Below are 15,925 nucleotides of genomic sequence, written 5' to 3'. Positions count from 1 at the left end.
GGGGTTGGCACCCCTATTGTCACCCCACTGTCACCCCACCAGCTCTCTTGCCACCTCGCCCACTCAACACAGGCGAGGCTGGCATGGGCTGGGGAACAGCCCCAGCTCATCCCATCCCCTCTCCAGGGCTCTGGGGGCTGGTGAACAACGCAGGGATCGCCATCCCCACCGCCCCGAACGAGTGGCTGACCAAGGAGGATTTTGTCAAGGTGCTGAATGTCAACCTGGTGGGGCTCGTGGAGGTGACGCTGAGCCTCCTGCCGCTGGTGCGGCGGGCGCGGGGCCGCGTGGTCAATGTGGCCAGCGTGATGGGCCGCGTGTCCTGTTTCGGCGGCGGGTACTGCATCTCCAAGTACGGCGTGGAGGCCTTCTCCGACAGCCTCAGGTACGGCTGTGGCAGCCCCCGGAGCTCTGCCGTGCTCGTCCAGCAGCCCCGGCGCTGCCCCGCTGTCCTCACACAGGATTTCATGCTGCTCTTCCCCGTTACGTCTTCCCCAGAGAGCTTGTGAAACGCTGACCCGGCCATCCGCGGGGCGGGAGCGTGGGCAGGGCTGGAGCCGTGGTTGTGCAATCAGGGGAAGGGTTTCAAGGAGCTCTGGGGCAGAGCACTGGAGGGATCCTGGGGCGGGGGAAATGGGAACGCCCCGGGGTCCCGGTGCGTCCTGGAGTCCGGGAGGTCCCGGGGTCCTGGGGTGTCTCAGGGTCTGGGGTTCTGGAGTCCGGGGGCGCTCCCGGGATCTGGGAATGCTCCCGGGATCTGGGGCGATCCCGAGGTGCTGAGGTTCAGGGGGATTCCAGGTTCCCGGGATTCAAGGGGGTCCCTGGAGCATGGACAAGGCTCCCCTGTGCCCATGAGGGGATGCCTGGGGGGGGGGTCACGGGCTCCCCCTCGCTCCCCCCGTCTCTGCCCTCCTCGGGGCAGCAGCTCCCGCTGATGTTCCCACCCCGGGCCAGGCGGGAGCTGCGTCCCTTCGGGGTGCAGGTCTCCATCATCGAACCTGGAGGCTTCCAGACGGCGATTATCGACCCCGCACCGCTGGTGGAGGGCTTCGCTCGCCTCTGGGAGCGGCTCCCGGCAGAAGCCCAGGCAGCCTACGGCCGCCACTACGTGGACAAATGTGAGTCCACCCCCACACGGCACCGTCACCCCCGGTGACCCCACCTCCATGGGGCTGACCCCCTCGTGTCCACCCAGATGCCAAGACCACCACCCTGCTGCACCGCCTGAGCAGCTCCCGCCTGTCGCACGTCACCGATGCCATGACACACGCGCTGCTCTACCGCTGCCCCCGCAGCCGCTACGCCGCCGGCTGGGATGCCCGGCTCATCTTCCTGCCCCTCAGCTACTGCCCGGCCTGGCTGTCCGACACCATCCTTGGCCTCCTCCTGCCCATCCCGGCCAGCGGGGTGCCCTGAGGATGACCACCAGAGCGGGGGCACGGACAGGGAGCCCGTGGGTGACTCGCGCCCCCGAGAATGTGCCCAGTAAAGGCGGTGCAATGCTGGAGCTCCGACCTCGGAGGTGTCCGATGACCACCTGGCCACGGTGCTAGTGACCCTTCCCACCGGGGGGTCCCGTGGCAGGCCCCCGGCTGCTGCCCGTGCCCAGAGCAGCCGCGTATCCCGGGATACCCCGGTTCGGCTGGCAGGGAAGGAGCTGGGAAAGGCAGCGCGGTGTTTATCCATTATGTGGGCATGGCGTATCCAGGGATGCCCCGGCTGAGCTGCCAGGGAACGGGCTGGGAAAGGCAGCGCGGTGTTTATCCATCCCGTGGGCTCGTGGGCGGTGATCCCTGCGTCACTCACCGCGCTAATTAAGAGCTGATTAGCGATCAGTAGCTGAGAGGCAGACTTCTGAGTCTGCTGTTGCCTGCGGGATCAGAGCAGCGCCAAGGCAGCCCCGATCCCCCCAGCTCGGGCAGAGGCCGAGCCCACGCCGGACCGGGACCCCCGGGATGCGATGGGGAGGACGAGAGGGATGAGGAGGAGGCGGGACCTTGCACAAGCTGCGTTCAGCTCGCCGAGCTACTTCCCCAGCCAAGGAAGCTTCTCCGAAGTGTTTCCTTTGGCTTAGCAAAGTACAGCGTCCCCGGCAGCCCCCGCACGTCGCGTTCGGGGCCCGCGTGTCCCCGGGGGCCGGGATGCAGCGTGCCAAGCCCCCGGAGCTGCTGCCTTGGCTGCACCTGCCGTGGGACACCTGTGCCCGCATCCCTCCGGCAGCGCCCCGGGCCGGCCGCGGCTGCCCGGGGAGGCAAAGAGCGGGAGAACGGCAGATCCCCGGCGCTGCCTCCGCCTGGAGCCCACCTCTCCAAACCCTGAGGGAGGCTGGGGGCTCCTGGGCACGCATTTGGGGTGCTGAGAACCTTGGGGCGCCCCAGGCATTGCGGTAGGGACGGGCAGAAGGGGCTGAGTCGCCTGTCCCGCTCCCCGCGGCTCAGCTGGCTTGGAAGTACACCCGGCTCGCAGACCTCGCCATTCCCACCAGGATCAGCAGCCCCAGCACAATCCTTGACGGCTCCCAGATCCTGCTCAGTCCCAGAGTTCGCTGTGGAATTTCCCTGACCTGTTAAAGAGAACCAGCAGAGCACTGCTTCCCCCTCGGGTTGGGCAAAACCCCTGAGCCCCTCGGTGGCAGAGCGGCCCCTCACCACCCCCACGGCCCCATCTGAGCCAAAATGTGCCCGGGGCCGGCACGAAGCTGCTGAGTTCCTGTTTGGAAGCCGGTCGTGCCAGGGCCGGTACCTGCCCACGGGGTCAGCAGCGCTGGGCTTGTTGTTGTGAGCCCCGACTTATCAGTGCCTTCGTGCTTCCCCGCTCCGGCCGTGCCTTCCTTCCGAGCCGATTGTTGATCCCGCAGTCTTGTCTGCGCTGGAAAAAAGGAGATTTCCTGCAATTGTTTCGCAGGACTTGCAGATCGATGCAAAAATTTCTGCCTATCAGCCCCCTCCCCAGCGCCGGGGCAAGGCTTGAGCCCCCTCCCTTCCCCTGCCAGACCGCGGGGCAATCACGGCTCTGTGATTAATTGCTGCCTGGCCAGAGGTGCTTCTCTGCCGACATACATCTGCCATCGGCTCCTGCGGGAGTGCTGCCCGGGCAGAGAGTTCAGCTTTCAGCCCTTTTGCCCCGAAAAGAACCCCGAGCTCACCCTGATATCGACGTGGCACCAGGGGCAGTTTTGGCACCTTTGTTATAACCCACCCCAACCCCGCAGGATTCCCAGCGCTGGGGCAGGACCTGGGATGTATTTTCCCCACAGCAGAATCTAGGCAGGATCCAGCCTTCGAGCCCAGCGGGGTGACAGTGGAGGGGACCCTCAGGAAGCCTCGGGGACCCCCGTCCATCCCCAGGCACCTGCGGCTTCCACACCGACACCAGCCCGCGGCCTCCCCGCACCCATCCCCACCCTGCGGCAAAATCAAAGGGGAGCCGAGTCCCGGGGCTGGAAATCCAGCCGAATGTCACCCGCGCGGGGCTGTCTCAGGATGTTGCACCACGATGGTCATTTCCTGCCCAGGAAGCGGCCACCAAGCCCACCCGAGCTCCGTGCCCAGAGGCGCGCGAGCTGCCGAGCCGAGAGGATCCCCCCGCTCCCGAACAGCCCCCGCGCAGCCCTCGCTCAGCCGCCGGTGAGCCAGCTCCGTCCCTCCTCCCTCGTGTCCCTTCTCCTGTCCATCTATCCCCTTTATCATCGATCTGTCCCCTCTCCCATCTGTCTGTCCCCTCTCCCGTTTGTCTGTCCTTAGTCCTGTCCTCCTGTCCCTTCTCCTGTCCACCTGTTCCCTCTCCCATCCATCTGTTCCCTCTCCCATCTTTCTGTCCCCTCTCCTGTCCATCTGTCCCTTCTCCTGTCCATCTCTCCCCTCTCCTGTCCATCTCTCCCCTCTCCTGTCCATCTGTCCCGTTCTCCATCTCTCTCTCCTCAATCCCAGTGGTCTCTCAGGACGTGCAGCGCAGAGGGGATGGGAGGTTCAGGAGCCCTGGGGGTGGCAGATCCAGCCTCTCGCTGGTTTTGGGGCCGGTGGGTGTCAGCCTGGGTGGGTGTCACCCCTTTGCCACAGGGATGACGCTCTCGCAGGGGACACCTGGCTGTGGCTTGGTCCCGGCTTGCCAGGCTTCAAGTGCAGCAGGAAGACCCCACTGGCCCTGCACAGCATTCCCAAGGGAACTTGGGCATGAACGCTGCTCCTGAACTCTTGCAGCAGCACGAGGCTGGACGGGGTCCGCAGCGTCTTCGCTGTGAGGACGCAGCTGTGCTGGGATCAGAGCTCTCGCTTGGGGCAATAAGAGGATGTTCAGGTCAACTGCATTTCCCTGAAATTTATAATTTTGCCACCTACTTGGAAGTCCCGATGGCTCCCAGCAGAGTGAGGGTGGCCGGCAAGTGACCACACCCTGAGGGCTCCGGGGGGGGGGGGAGCAGTGGCTTTCCCGCTGGAGCTGAGTCTCTGGGACAGTCACTGGCACCTGTTTGTGCCCCAGACCAGGCTCTGGGACACGGAACAGCCGCCACATGTGGTGGCTGTTGTTTGCGGCTGGCATTTATCCTGGGGTGTGAGGGGATCGCCTGGGTGGACACAGCATCTTTTCAGGGTTGATGTAGGGGGTCACTGTGGGAGTAAAAATTGGGTTAGAAGCCCCCAGAAGGATTTTTTTAAGCCCCCCACGAGGGCTCTGTGTTTCAGGCTGCTACGGTCAGTGCTCTCCCTTTCCCTGCAGCCACCAGGATGGCCGAGGTGACCAGTGTCCCCATGGAGACACACACTGTCCGCATGGAGACACACACCGTCCCGAGTGAGTACGGGGACTACCACAACTGGTCCGAGCTGTTCCACCTCCTGAACCACACCTACACCTACTGCGAGTTCAGCCTGGACGAGAACGTCAAGCGGGTGATTCTCTTCATCCTCTACCTGGTCATCTTCGTGGTGGGCTTGGTGGAGAACCTCCTCGTCATCTGGGTCAACTGGCAGACACGGGGCAACAAGAGCTTGGTCAACCTGTATATCATCAACATGGCCATCGCTGACCTCGGGGTGCTGCTCTCGCTGCCCATCTGGATGCTGGAGGTGATGCTGGATTACACCTGGCTCTGGGGCAGCTTCCTCTGCCGCTTCACCCACTACTTCTACTTCGCCAACATGTACGCCAGCATCTTCTTCCTCACCTGCCTGAGCGTGGATCGCTACGTGACCCTGACCAGTTCCTCGCTCTTCTGGCGCCGGCACCAGCACCGCGCGCGCCGCGTGGTCTGCGCCTGCAGCTGGGTGCTGGCCGCCGCCATCCCCTTCCTGGAGGTGGCTCACATGCAGCTGGTCAACACCGGGGAGCCCATCTGCATCTTCATGGCCCCCTTTGAGACCTACGACGAGTGGGCGCTGGCGGTCAGCTTGGCCACCACCACCATCGGCTTCCTCATCCCCTTCCCCATCATCGCCGTGTTCAACGTGCTGACGGCGCGGTTCGTCCGGCGCACCAAACCCGAGAGCCGCAAGCACTGCCTGCTCATCTACGCCTATATCGGGGTGTTCCTGCTCAGCTGGCTGCCCTTCCACGTTGTGCTGACGCTGCTCACCCTCGAGGGCAACCACATCGTCCTGCACTGCACCTTTGCCCACCTCCTCTACTTCTTCTATGACATCATAGACTGCTTCACCCTGCTCCACTGCGTCATCAACCCCATCCTCTACAACTTCCTCAGCAAGAACTTCCGCAGCAAACTCATCTCCGCTGTGGTCAAGTACATCCCGAAGGACCACGGTGGCCAGAAGGGTGCCGACAGCTCCTCCTCCAGCACGCAGCACTCCATAGTCATCACAAAGGACAACAGCCCTCCCAACTAAGGGGGGTCGGACTCTCCCAGCCTCTGTCGTGGTGCCTCCCTGGGGACAGTGGGATCGCTTCTCCTGGTGCTGAGGAGAGAATTTGCTCGGACACAGCTCTTCTCGGCTGGGCACCTCCCCTGGCAGGATGAGGTGCCAGGTTTGAGGAGAGTTGGGAGCTATGGACATCTTGCCTCTGGAGTGTTGCTGCATCCAGCCTAAAGACAGGATAAAAGAGATTCCCTGTTTTACAAAGGAAACCCTTGCAATAATAAAGCCACTCAGTTACTGCGCTCAGCGTCTGACACAACCCAGCCCCCGAGATCTGATCCCCATCCTGCCCCAAGCTGTGGGGTTGGGGTGCATGATCTGCCCCATCACGGGTGTTTCTGCACCCCCAAACTGTTCCTGACCCCCAGCCCTGCGCATGGCACTGCCTGGTGAGTGCCATCCCGAGTGGGAGAGAAGGAATCATCCCTTTGGAACACAAACCTCCCCTCACCATGCCCAGCAACGTCCAGAGCCTGATTTTTGAGAGATGAAGGCAAGGCAGCCCAAGGGGCTGAGCAGGGCATGGACCTGAGGGGAGGAACAATTTGGATTCAAGATCAGCAACTCCTTCAGAGCAATTTTGCAAACCCAGTGGTAAATTAGCAATGGTTAAACTGGGTTTCACTGGGCAGGGCTTCTCCAGACTGACTTTGGGTCCCCCATCCCGTTAACTCCAGCCTTCTCTGGAGCACCCCCTGGCAGGTTTTTATGGTCATTGGGTGCATTTCTCAACTCCACAGGGCTCCAACAGCCCTTTTCCTTCCACTAAAATCCCTGCAGGAGCTTGGGCACGTACAGAAAACCTCGGAGCCACAGCGCGGGCTGGGCTTGTGCCATGCGAGGAACTGGAGTATCCGGATAAAGTTCATCCTTGTCCGGATCCTGATCCCAATCACGTGCTGCGGGTCGAGCCCTCGGTGGGGGAAGGTGACAGAGCGACAGGCGCCGGAGCCCATAAATCTACCAAAGGCCTTGAGCTGCTCGAGGAACACGTCGTGAAAAAAGCAAAGCATAAGCAGTTCTGGGGACAGGATGCTGGAGCAGGGGGTGGGAGCAGGATGTCCCGGGAGAAGCCCCTGACCAGGGCTTTAAGGCGGATACGGGGTTATCGCGGGACGGGCTGGGAAAGCTCTGCCAGTTCCAGGGGTCCTGCAATGGGGTAAAACCCTAAATACCTCAGGGTTCCTTCTGCAGGACGTTCCTTTGTATCCCGGGACACGAGCACTGAGGGAACAATCCAAATCCACGTCTTACATGGAAACCCTGGGAAGGGAGCAGCTCTCTCCTCAGAATTCCGGGTTCAGGGCAGCAGCTCGGGCTGTTCCTTAACTCTGTTCCTCACACCTGTGAGCGCAGAGCCCCGGGGGCCGTGAGACCCCAGGGGCTGTGAGACCCCCGGGCTGAGATCTGCATCCACAGGACCCCACCACTTTCATCCCCTGATCCTGAATCCTCCCTGAGCTTCCCTTTGCCAATTCCCTCCCATTTCCAACGAAGAAATGGATAATAAATACACAACCAACCACTTGCTGTGTGACATCACCGGGGTAAAAATGTATTCAAGATACTTAAACGTGTAAAATTTGGTATTTCACCTAATAAACTAAATTTTTAACTGTCTTAATTTCTCTGCAGTTTTGCCCATCGACCTCAGGGCCAGAGTAGCCTCAAATAACCTGTCACCCACGTGGTGACCTGGGCTAGGGCACCCTGTTCCTGTGTTCTGCCACCTTCCATGGGAAGTTCTTCCTTGTGTTGAGCTGAAAGCTCTCGTGGTTTCATTTATGGCCATTGCTCCTTGTCCTGTCACGCCACTGAAAAGTCTGGCACCGTCCTCTTGGCACCCACCTTTGAGGTTTTGTTAGGGACTGATGAGATCCCCGCTCAAATGGGATATTTATATGGATATCTGAGTTATTTCTATGGATTAACAGAATCCCCTCTCAGTCTTTTCTCCAGACTACTCAAGCCCAGCTTCCACAGTCTCTCCTCATCACCGCGTTGCTCCAGACCCCTCAACACCTTCGTAGCCTCTGCTGGAGCTGCTCAAGTAAATCCTTGTCTTTCCTGAACTCAGTTCCCAGCCCGTGGAGCTCCAGCTCCCGGTGAACACGGCACCAGCAGCACGGAAAAGGCTCATCCAGCCACACAAATCCCGGGATTCCCCAGTGGGTGGGCTCTGCTCCCACCCTGCTGCTGCCTCCTGTTCCTGAACCCCGCAGGAATGTCCCGACCCGCTCCCCTGTGCCACTCCCAGTCCTGGAGCCACGCCACAAATCCTGCTGAGCACAGCACGGGAGCAGGATAGCGGGATGGCCTCACCTGCTTCCCGGGAATTCCCGAGGAGACAGGAATGCCGGGATCACACCGGGAGGAACGCCTTTTATACAGAAGCAGCTGCTGACGCCGTTTTGGGTTTTGCCTTTTTTCTTTTACATGTTGCCTGTATTCTTTTATTTCTTTTTCATATGTTTGCAGCTATTGGATTAGGGGCCAGTTTTCCCAGGAATTTTCCATGGCCTTTCCCTAGGCAGAAAGACAAAATAAATTCCAGAGCTCCGAGCCCCGGAGAGCACAAGGCCCTGATCCCATCTTGGTTCTTCCTGGCTACCAAGGTTGAGAAAACTCTTGGAGATACATTTCATGGACAAAGCACAGCCAGTGCCGAGGTTGGGGGGGGAATTCCATCACCACTTGTCCTCCTAATTGGTGCTTTTTTTGTCAATTATGCTAATTTGCTAAACCTACAAAAACTGTATCCACCCCGTGTGGATAATGGGCTTTTGTGGACATTCCCATCCCTGCCCCTGAAGACCTTCAATAAAGATCCACTTTTATATTACCTCCCATACATGAATATCACCTCGAGTTTCATTTCTAGGTTGAAAAAGGCAACAGTACAAGAGGTCCATGTTTTCCGTTTTATTATTCTAAATAAAAACCACACTTTGTGCTGAACAATGGAGTAGAAAAGAACCCGATGTACAACGATTTTAGACATCTACGATTTGGGGAGGGAAAAGTTTACAAAATATACAAAACTTTACAGCAAATAGATAGTAAACACTTAAATAGCAGGAGGTCAGTACCTACGATTAACTTAACGAAAAGGTTAGACAGCAAATTCAACTCTTGTTCTTTCTTCTTCTGCTCAATTACTCTGATGAGAGACCTGGATCCACTGAGAATGGGGAAAGTGAATTTTGTGTTGGGGATGGGAGTGAGCCTGGGCTCAGAGCAGGGCCCTCGGAGGCTCCGTGACCTGGACGCTGCTGGAATTTCCCCTCTGCAACTCCCTCTCCTACCCCAGGATCCCAAAGCACTTTTCAAACACCTCAGGCTGCCCCAGGGGAGGTAAGTTGGCGTCCCCAAGGTCACCAAGGCCAGTAGGGACAGGAGGGAGCCAGGTTTGCCCATGGTGGTGGAAAAAGAACGAAATCTGGCACGGAGTAAAGCTCTGGCTCTCCCAACATGGAACTGGAGCTCCCAGCCAGGCTGGCCGGACACGGGGACAGGGGTGACATCCCTGCCAACCCCTGAAGGATCAGGGACACCCAGGGCCCTCCTGGGGGGAGCACTCAGGTCTCTGACCCCCATGGGAATCACCCCCCAGGAGGAGCAGCCACAGGTCCAGACCCATCCCTGCAGCCCCTCCACTGCTGGTTTCGGGGTGTTCCATGTGGGAATGATCTGTTTTAACCCAGGCAAACAGAAATTCCCTGGATCAGAGCCAGCAGCAAACGGGGGGCCCCTGCTCACCCCCCCAGGGCCAGGAGTGAGGCCTGGCTGTGCCCGGTGGTGTTTCGGTGTAAAAGCTTCTCTTTTTGGTTTATGTGCACAAAAGGCTTTTGCTTTACAGATTAGCGAGATCCGGGGCTACAGACCCTCCCTGAAGCTCACTACACCTTCTGGAACATTCCAGGAGGATCTCAAGGCTCTCCCAGCCTTGTCTGTCCCTCACATCCTTCATGGCCACCTCCAGAGCAGCGCAGGTCGTGTCCATCCCTGTCCCTGTCCCCAGCCGGGCACAGCCCTGAGTTTCATGCTCGAGGGGACCCTGCACAAGCAGAGGGTGGGACTGGCTGACCCCCCGTGGTCCCTTCCAGCCTCATCCATCCCACAATTCCATGACAGAAACCCCGGAACCCAGAGAGCAGCTCGGAGGAGCCTGCAGCGAAGCGCCCTCAGCTCCCACACCGCCCAGAGCACCACGCCATTCCCAAAATCACCCTTTCTCTTGTAAAACCTAATGCAGTTCAACACAGCTCCACAGCGATCCCAGGACCACGAGACCGGAGTTCAGAGCTCGGAGCTGCAGCAGCCAGGCCAACCCCAAGCTGACCTTGGCTCCAGTGCCTTCCCTTCCTCCAAAGCCAGGCTCCAGGCACCCTCCCTGCTCCCAGAGGTAGGTCGGTACCACGGGAGGTACCACCCTCATTTTACAGATGAGGAAACTGAGGCAAACAGGTGAAGTGACTTGCCCAAGGCCACGGCGGAGCCGGGGGAAGAGACCCCCGGGCGCTCTGAGCTCTCCGAGTCCAGCCCCCAGCACAGGATGACCCTTCCCGGGTGTCCCTTTCCCGGGTGTCCCTTCACAGGGAGGGGGCAGCGGGGTGAGTTTCCAGGGTTTGCAAATCACTAGTTTAGTTTATAGTTTAGTTTAGTTTAGTTTAGTAACAGCAAAACTTGACAGAAGCACAGGAGCCGATCCACGACCACCGAGGCTGGAGAGCCTGGAGCGCTTCCTGTTTGTGAGGTAGAATGAGTTACCCGAGGGCAGTCCCAGCTTGGAAATGTCTGCTCCTCCCCACCTCTGCCCTACAGCAGCAGAACATGGGGAGAAGCTAATCCATGCCCTTCCCAGTGTTAATGCTGTTGGCACCAGCTGACCTCGCCAGGGTGGCCAGGAGAGACCCCCAGGAGTGCCCGGCCCACGGCCAGGAGAGCCCCCCACGCTGAGGTGGACCTGACACGGGGCCAAGAGAGACGCCTGTGCCCAGGAGAGCCTGACACATGTCCAGGAGAGCTCCCCACACCCAGAAGAGCCTCCTGCAGCAAGGGGCACCCGAAACATAGAGGGGGAGAGCCATCAATGCCCAGGAGAGCCCCTCCACACCCAGGAGAGCTCCCAGCAGTGCCCGGCACGCGGCCGGAGAGGCCCAGCCATCGCTGTGGCTCCCACTCCATGAACAAACTCACATCACTCCAACCACACACATCTGGCACCGGAACACGCCCGGGATGTGGCGATCCACGGCCTGGGAGGGAGGATCCCTTTGGCAGGAGAAGGGTCCTCCAAGGTACCTTCCAGGGAGTTAAGGCAACAGCTTCATCCCGACTCATCTGCCCCGGGGCACAGCGTGAAGCTGGGGCAGAGTGGAGCCAGGAGACTCCTGGCTCTCCGTGGCCACCACAAATCATCTCCCAGGGAGCACGGACCTGCTTCCCCTCCCTCTCCAGTCCGACGGGAGATCCCTGTGCTCGCGCAGCTGCCTCCGCCCGGGCTCTGCAGGGAGGTCCCGTGGCTCCTTCATCTCCTCCTCTGGGTCTCAGGGCGTGAGCGAGTCCCAGCCACGGCAGAGAAAACACGGCCTGGGAATCTGCGAACCCCCCTCTCCTGGCTCCCTGCTGGGATTCCTCCTTGTTTACACACTCAGGTGCTTCCTGCTCCTCTCCCCAGCAACGCAGCCGTGGCTGATCCCAGAGCACACTTTGCCCATCTCCTGGCAGTAGCAGCAGAACACCAGGGATGCCCAGAATGTCTTTTTTTTTTTTTTTTTCCTTTTTTCTTTCTCTTTCATTCCTTTCCTTCGAGTCCAGCACCTGCTCTGGCTCCATCCCTCTCCACTGAGGTCAGGTGTGAAAATCTTAGCAGCATCAGTTTGTGGACAAGCTCAGGGTTAGCCTGCTCAAGTGGGCTAAAAGTTTAAAAAAAAATAGAATCTAGATTCAAAAACTAGTGAGAAATGCTAAAAGCACAGAACTCGATGGCCTCTAACAGGACCAGAGGTAAGTAAACACGACAGACTCCTTGAAACAGTGATGTACCTCACGTGCTGTTAATTTGTACAACGCCACTACTCTAAAAAGCCCTAGGAAGGCCCAAAAATTAAAAAATTAAACCGAAAAAAAAAAAAAAAAACCCAACCCAAAAAAACCAAAGAATTCCATCCATGATGCCTGACCATTAAATAAAACGAAACGACATCCTTTTGTTTTTTCTTTTTTTTTTTCTCCACAGCTTCCATTCACTAACACTCGCTCCTCCTCGCCGGCCCTGCCCTGCCCCATCAGCTATCCGTGTTTTTCTCGGCCTCTTTGGAATGGATGATGTACATGAAAGTCTGTTCGATGGTGAAGTCCGGCGGGAGGCTGCCCTTGTGCACCCCTATGTGCTTGCTCATGAGGTTGAGCGTGGAGCTGTAGTGGCCACACACGGTGCAGCGGTACATGAGGGCCCCCGAGTGCGTCCGCAGGTGGCACTTGATGGTGGAGCGCCCGCGGAAGAACTTGTGGCACACCTTGCACTGGTAGGGCTTCTCCCCGGTGTGGATGCGCCGGTGGTAGTTGAACTCGCTGGTGTGGGCGAACCTCTTGCCGCACACCTTGCAGCTGTACTTGCTGTTCCCCGGCTGGCTCTGCAGCGCCAGCTCTTCGCTCAGGAACTCCTCGGGCAGCTTCCTCTTGGGCAGCCCCTGCGGCTGCAGGCGCTCCCCGAACCCCGCCCGGATGTCCAGGCTGCCCCCGCACTTGTGCTGGCTGACGTGGTACCGATAGGCCGCTTCCAGCTTGAAGCTCTGGCTGCAGAAGTGGCACTGGAAAAGAGCCTCCTCCGCGTGCTGGTGCACGGCCAGGTGCTTCTCCAGGAGCTGCCGGTCCACGAAGCTGCTGGCACACACGGAGCACGAGAAGACGGAGATGCCCAGGTGGGACAGGGTGTGCCACAGCAGGCTGCAGAGGCTCAGGTGCCGCTGGTCGCACACGCCGCACGTCTGGCTCTTCAGGTTCACGTGCTCCAGCAGGTGGTTCCGGACCGTGTGGAAATCTTTGGCCAAGGGCTTCCCGCAGGCAGCGCAGGCCAGCTCGGGGCTGGGCCCTCCCCCAAACACGGCCGCCTTGCCCGGCAGGGGGTCACTGGGGTGGACGATGATGTTGTTGTCGAAGACCCCGTCCCGCCGGTGCAGCGTCAGCTGCCACTGCGTGAAGAACTTGGTCTCGCACATGTCGCAGGAGAAGAGGAAGATGCCGATGTGGGACAGCACGTGAGTGACCCTGGAGTTGCGGTCCTGGAAGTGGGTCTCGCAGACTTTGCAGTTCCCGGTGAGCAGGTCCACGTGGTCCCTGGCGTGCTGGCGGATCAGCTGGATGTTGGGCTCCAGCACCTTCTTGCACACCTGGCAGGGCATGGCCTTGCTGTCCCGGCCATCGCTCTCGAAGGCCAGCTCCTCCTCGCTGTCGTCGCTCAGCTCAATCACTTCCTCAGACGGGACCAGCTCTTCTCCAGCATCCTCAAAATGCAGCTCAGCCTCTCCCAAATCCTCCAGCTGGAGCTCATCCATCTGCTCGAATCCCTGCTCTTTGGAGTGGTCACTGTTGCTGGGGCAGGAGTTGCTCCCCGTGGAGACATCCAGGGAGGGGTCAGTGGGGAAGAAGCCGCCCTTGCCGTAGTCGCCGTTGCTCTGGGCCTTGTACTGAGGGCAGGAGCTGCCGGTGGTCTGTGCCACGACATTCCCGCCGGGCTGGGCCCCCAGACCCGCAACCGGAGCGAACTGCCCTGGATCCGACTCCTGTTCTGTCTTGGGGGGCTGCTGTGGGTGCATCAAGGGAAGAGCCTGGCTGGCCTCACCCACAGGGTTCCTGTCATCCTCTTTGTAGCTGCCCGCCACGTCCCCGTGCAGGAGGTAATTCCGCTCGGGGCCGAAGTGCTCCGCGCCGCTCCGGATGTCCCCCAGAGAGTGGCTCTGCTCCGAGGAGGTGCTGCTCAGAGGCCCAGCCCGGCCTTCCCCCACGGCCAGGGCAGGCTGCTTGGTGATGGCCGAGCTCTCCAGGTCAGGGAAGGTGGAGTGACAGGCCTGCAGCAAGTCCTCCATGCCCAGCCGCTCCGCCACCTCGTAGATAACACCCACATTGATAAGGTCTGTGAAGAGCTCCGAGGTGTACACAAAGCTCAGGATCTTCTCGAAGTTGGCTGGAGTGATGAAATCCACCACGTAGGTCCTGGCAGCGTCCAGCCCCGTGTTGAGGAAGAGGTTCTGGAAGTAGCCGGCGGCGCAGGCCAGCACGGCCTTGTGCGCGGCGAAGGAGCGGGAGCCCACCAGGATGGTGACGTCGCACATGGTCTCGGAGAGCCGGCACTTGTTGAGTTCCTTCAGCAGGTTGTTGGGGTGGTTGGTGCTGTGCAGCTTGATCCTCATGCCCATCTTAGCAGCTGCTTAAAAGTCCCTTCTCCTGGTCAGCTCGGCCTTCACGCTTTCATCCGCGGCGGGAGCAGGAGGTGATGGGCAGCCAGGAACTGGCAGGGCAAGGGGCTCTGGAGAGGGGAAATGCAAAAAATGTTACCATTTAACAACCAAAGCCACACCATCCTGGTCATATCCCCTGTTTTCCACCTTTCTGATGAGCCACGGAGCAGCTGCTCAGCTGGAGATGGACTAAATCTGTCTTGTCATTGCACAGACCGACTTTTTTGGGAAGTAAAAGGCTGGATGTGCAAAGGAGCAAAGTCAAGACAAAAAGACACTGACTCTCAGAGGTCCTCACTGCTATTGGGGCAGGGACAGAGATCCTGCTGACTCTGAGACCCAACTGGAACCTGTCCCAGACATCTCCCCTCTTCCCGAGCTGGGGATGAGGCTTCTCTCCAAAGAGATGTCACTCAGGCTGCACACGCCAGTCGGATTTGCCTCTAGGTCTCCTCCAGCTGCAGCCACTTCATTCCTTCACTTCAGATTCCACCTGTACCCACAAGGAGACTTCAGGCTCCCAGGTGGGATTCTCTGCATTCCAGCCTTGTGGATTCCCCTGGGATTTCTTGTCGGCTCCAATGGAGCCCACGGTGCCTCTCAGATTCCCTGGCTGCCACCACACCTGTCCCACAGCACTGGCCATTCCCCCCAGTGTCCTCCCACCTTGTCCCACTGCCTCTGTCCCCCTGTCCTGCTCACGGATGCCCCAGCAGCTCTTGGGACTCCACGAACTTACCCAGGGAGCTCTATCCCTAACTCCCTTATTCCTAATTCCCTGCCTTCCCCTCCCTGGGACAGAGAACAGCGAGCCCAAAAGGCAGCAAAGAGCGGGAGTTTGGAGGGGGCTGGGGCTGCCCCTGCCCCAACTCCGGGGAAAACCAAAGGGGCAGAGGACGGGCTGTTCTCCCCCGGGACGCGGAGGGATGGGGGAAACACCACTGGCAGCTGGGGAGGGCGAGGAGGAGGATGAAGATGCCGGGGAAGGCTCTGGAAGGCAAACGCTCAGCAGCCCAAAAAGCACCTGGGCAATTCCTGCGGCGTGCGGATCCCTGAGGAGGGGATGGGGCAGGAGGGAAAAGAGCGGGAGAGGGGATCGGGGGCCGGGGGGGGCAGCGGGAAGGGGGGCCCGGGCGGGCAGGAGGCTCCGCGCCGGCGGCGGACGGGGAGTCCCGAAGCGGCTCCGGGAGAAACGGGAGGAGATGGGGGGGGGGAGGAGGGGGGTCCCCGGTGGGGCCCGGGGGGGGGGGGGAGGCAGGGCGGCCGGGGGGGAGCCCGGAAGGCGGGGGGCCCCCCCCGCGGCCGCGCCGGCGCGGGTGGGCGGGGGGGTTGGGGGGGGGGCGCGGCGGGGGGGCCCTTGGGGGGCCGGGGGTCGCGGGCGGGGGTCGCTCCTTACCCGCCCGGCGCCCCGCACCATCCCGGCCCGGCTCACACAAAGGCGCCGACCCGCCCCGCGCCCGCCCCGGCCCGCGCCGCCTTCCGGGACCCGCCGCCGGCAGCGCCCCCGCGCGGCGCGGAGGACCCAGGGCCGGGACACCGGCAGGGGCACGGACACGGGGCGGGACACACGGACACGGGGCGGGACACACGGAC

At 60.4% G+C, this 15,925-nt stretch overlaps 3 protein-coding genes across 3 annotated transcripts; 2 read left to right on the top strand and 1 right to left on the bottom strand.

Annotated features, from left to right (window-relative positions):
• The first annotated feature begins 44 nt into the window (after positions 1-44).
• On the top strand, positions 45-1,511 carry LOC121665090 (retinol dehydrogenase 16-like). Its single transcript, XM_042028979.1, has 3 exons — positions 45-385; positions 955-1,118; positions 1,196-1,511. Exons 1-3 carry the CDS (start codon positions 84-86, stop codon positions 1,414-1,416), a joined length of 687 nt encoding a protein of 228 aa, XP_041884913.1. The 5' UTR covers positions 45-83; the 3' UTR covers positions 1,417-1,511.
• Positions 1,512-2,991: 1,480 nt separating this feature from the next.
• GPR182 (G protein-coupled receptor 182) lies at positions 2,992-7,490 on the top strand. The gene is made up of 2 exons (XM_042028976.1): positions 2,992-3,626; positions 4,717-7,490. The coding sequence occupies exon 2, from the start codon at positions 4,725-4,727 to the stop codon at positions 5,838-5,840; it is 1,116 nt and encodes a 371-aa protein (XP_041884910.1). The 5' UTR covers positions 2,992-3,626; positions 4,717-4,724; the 3' UTR covers positions 5,841-7,490.
• A 1,287-nt stretch (positions 7,491-8,777) lies between these two features.
• ZBTB39 (zinc finger and BTB domain containing 39) lies at positions 8,778-15,802 on the bottom strand. Its single transcript, XM_042028968.1, has 2 exons — positions 15,729-15,802; positions 8,778-14,400 (listed from the first exon to the last, which is right to left on the bottom strand). Exon 2 carries the CDS (start codon positions 14,288-14,290, stop codon positions 12,161-12,163), a length of 2,130 nt encoding a protein of 709 aa, XP_041884902.1. The 5' UTR covers positions 14,291-14,400; positions 15,729-15,802; the 3' UTR covers positions 8,778-12,160.
• Positions 15,803-15,925: the final 123 nt, after the last annotated feature.

Source organism: Corvus kubaryi, unplaced genomic scaffold (assembly GCF_017639235.1).
Source record: "Corvus kubaryi isolate FWS band 111438036 unplaced genomic scaffold, C.kubaryi_AGA036_p1.0 37309, whole genome shotgun sequence".
NCBI classification, from domain to species: Eukaryota; Metazoa; Chordata; class Aves; order Passeriformes; family Corvidae; genus Corvus; species Corvus kubaryi.
Note: the sequence above shows the minus strand (reverse complement) of the source record. Positions and strands in the feature narration are given on the sequence as shown.

Bases quoted from the DNA above. Each gene is read 5' to 3' on its own strand.
- ZBTB39 (XM_042028968.1), bottom strand. From the start codon at position 14,290: ATGGGCATGAGGATCAAGCTGCACAGCACCAACCACCCCAACAACCTG.
- LOC121665090 (XM_042028979.1), top strand. From the start codon at position 84: ATGGGCTGGGGAACAGCCCCAGCTCATCCCATCCCCTCTCCAGGGCTC. The intron at 386-954 runs GTACGGCTGTGG...ACCCCGGGCCAG, and splicing joins GCCTTCTCCGACAGCCTCAG to GCGGGAGCTGCGTCCCTTCG. The intron at 1,119-1,195 runs GTGAGTCCACCC...GTGTCCACCCAG, and splicing joins CCGCCACTACGTGGACAAAT to ATGCCAAGACCACCACCCTG.
- GPR182 (XM_042028976.1), top strand. From the start codon at position 4,725: ATGGCCGAGGTGACCAGTGTCCCCATGGAGACACACACTGTCCGCATG.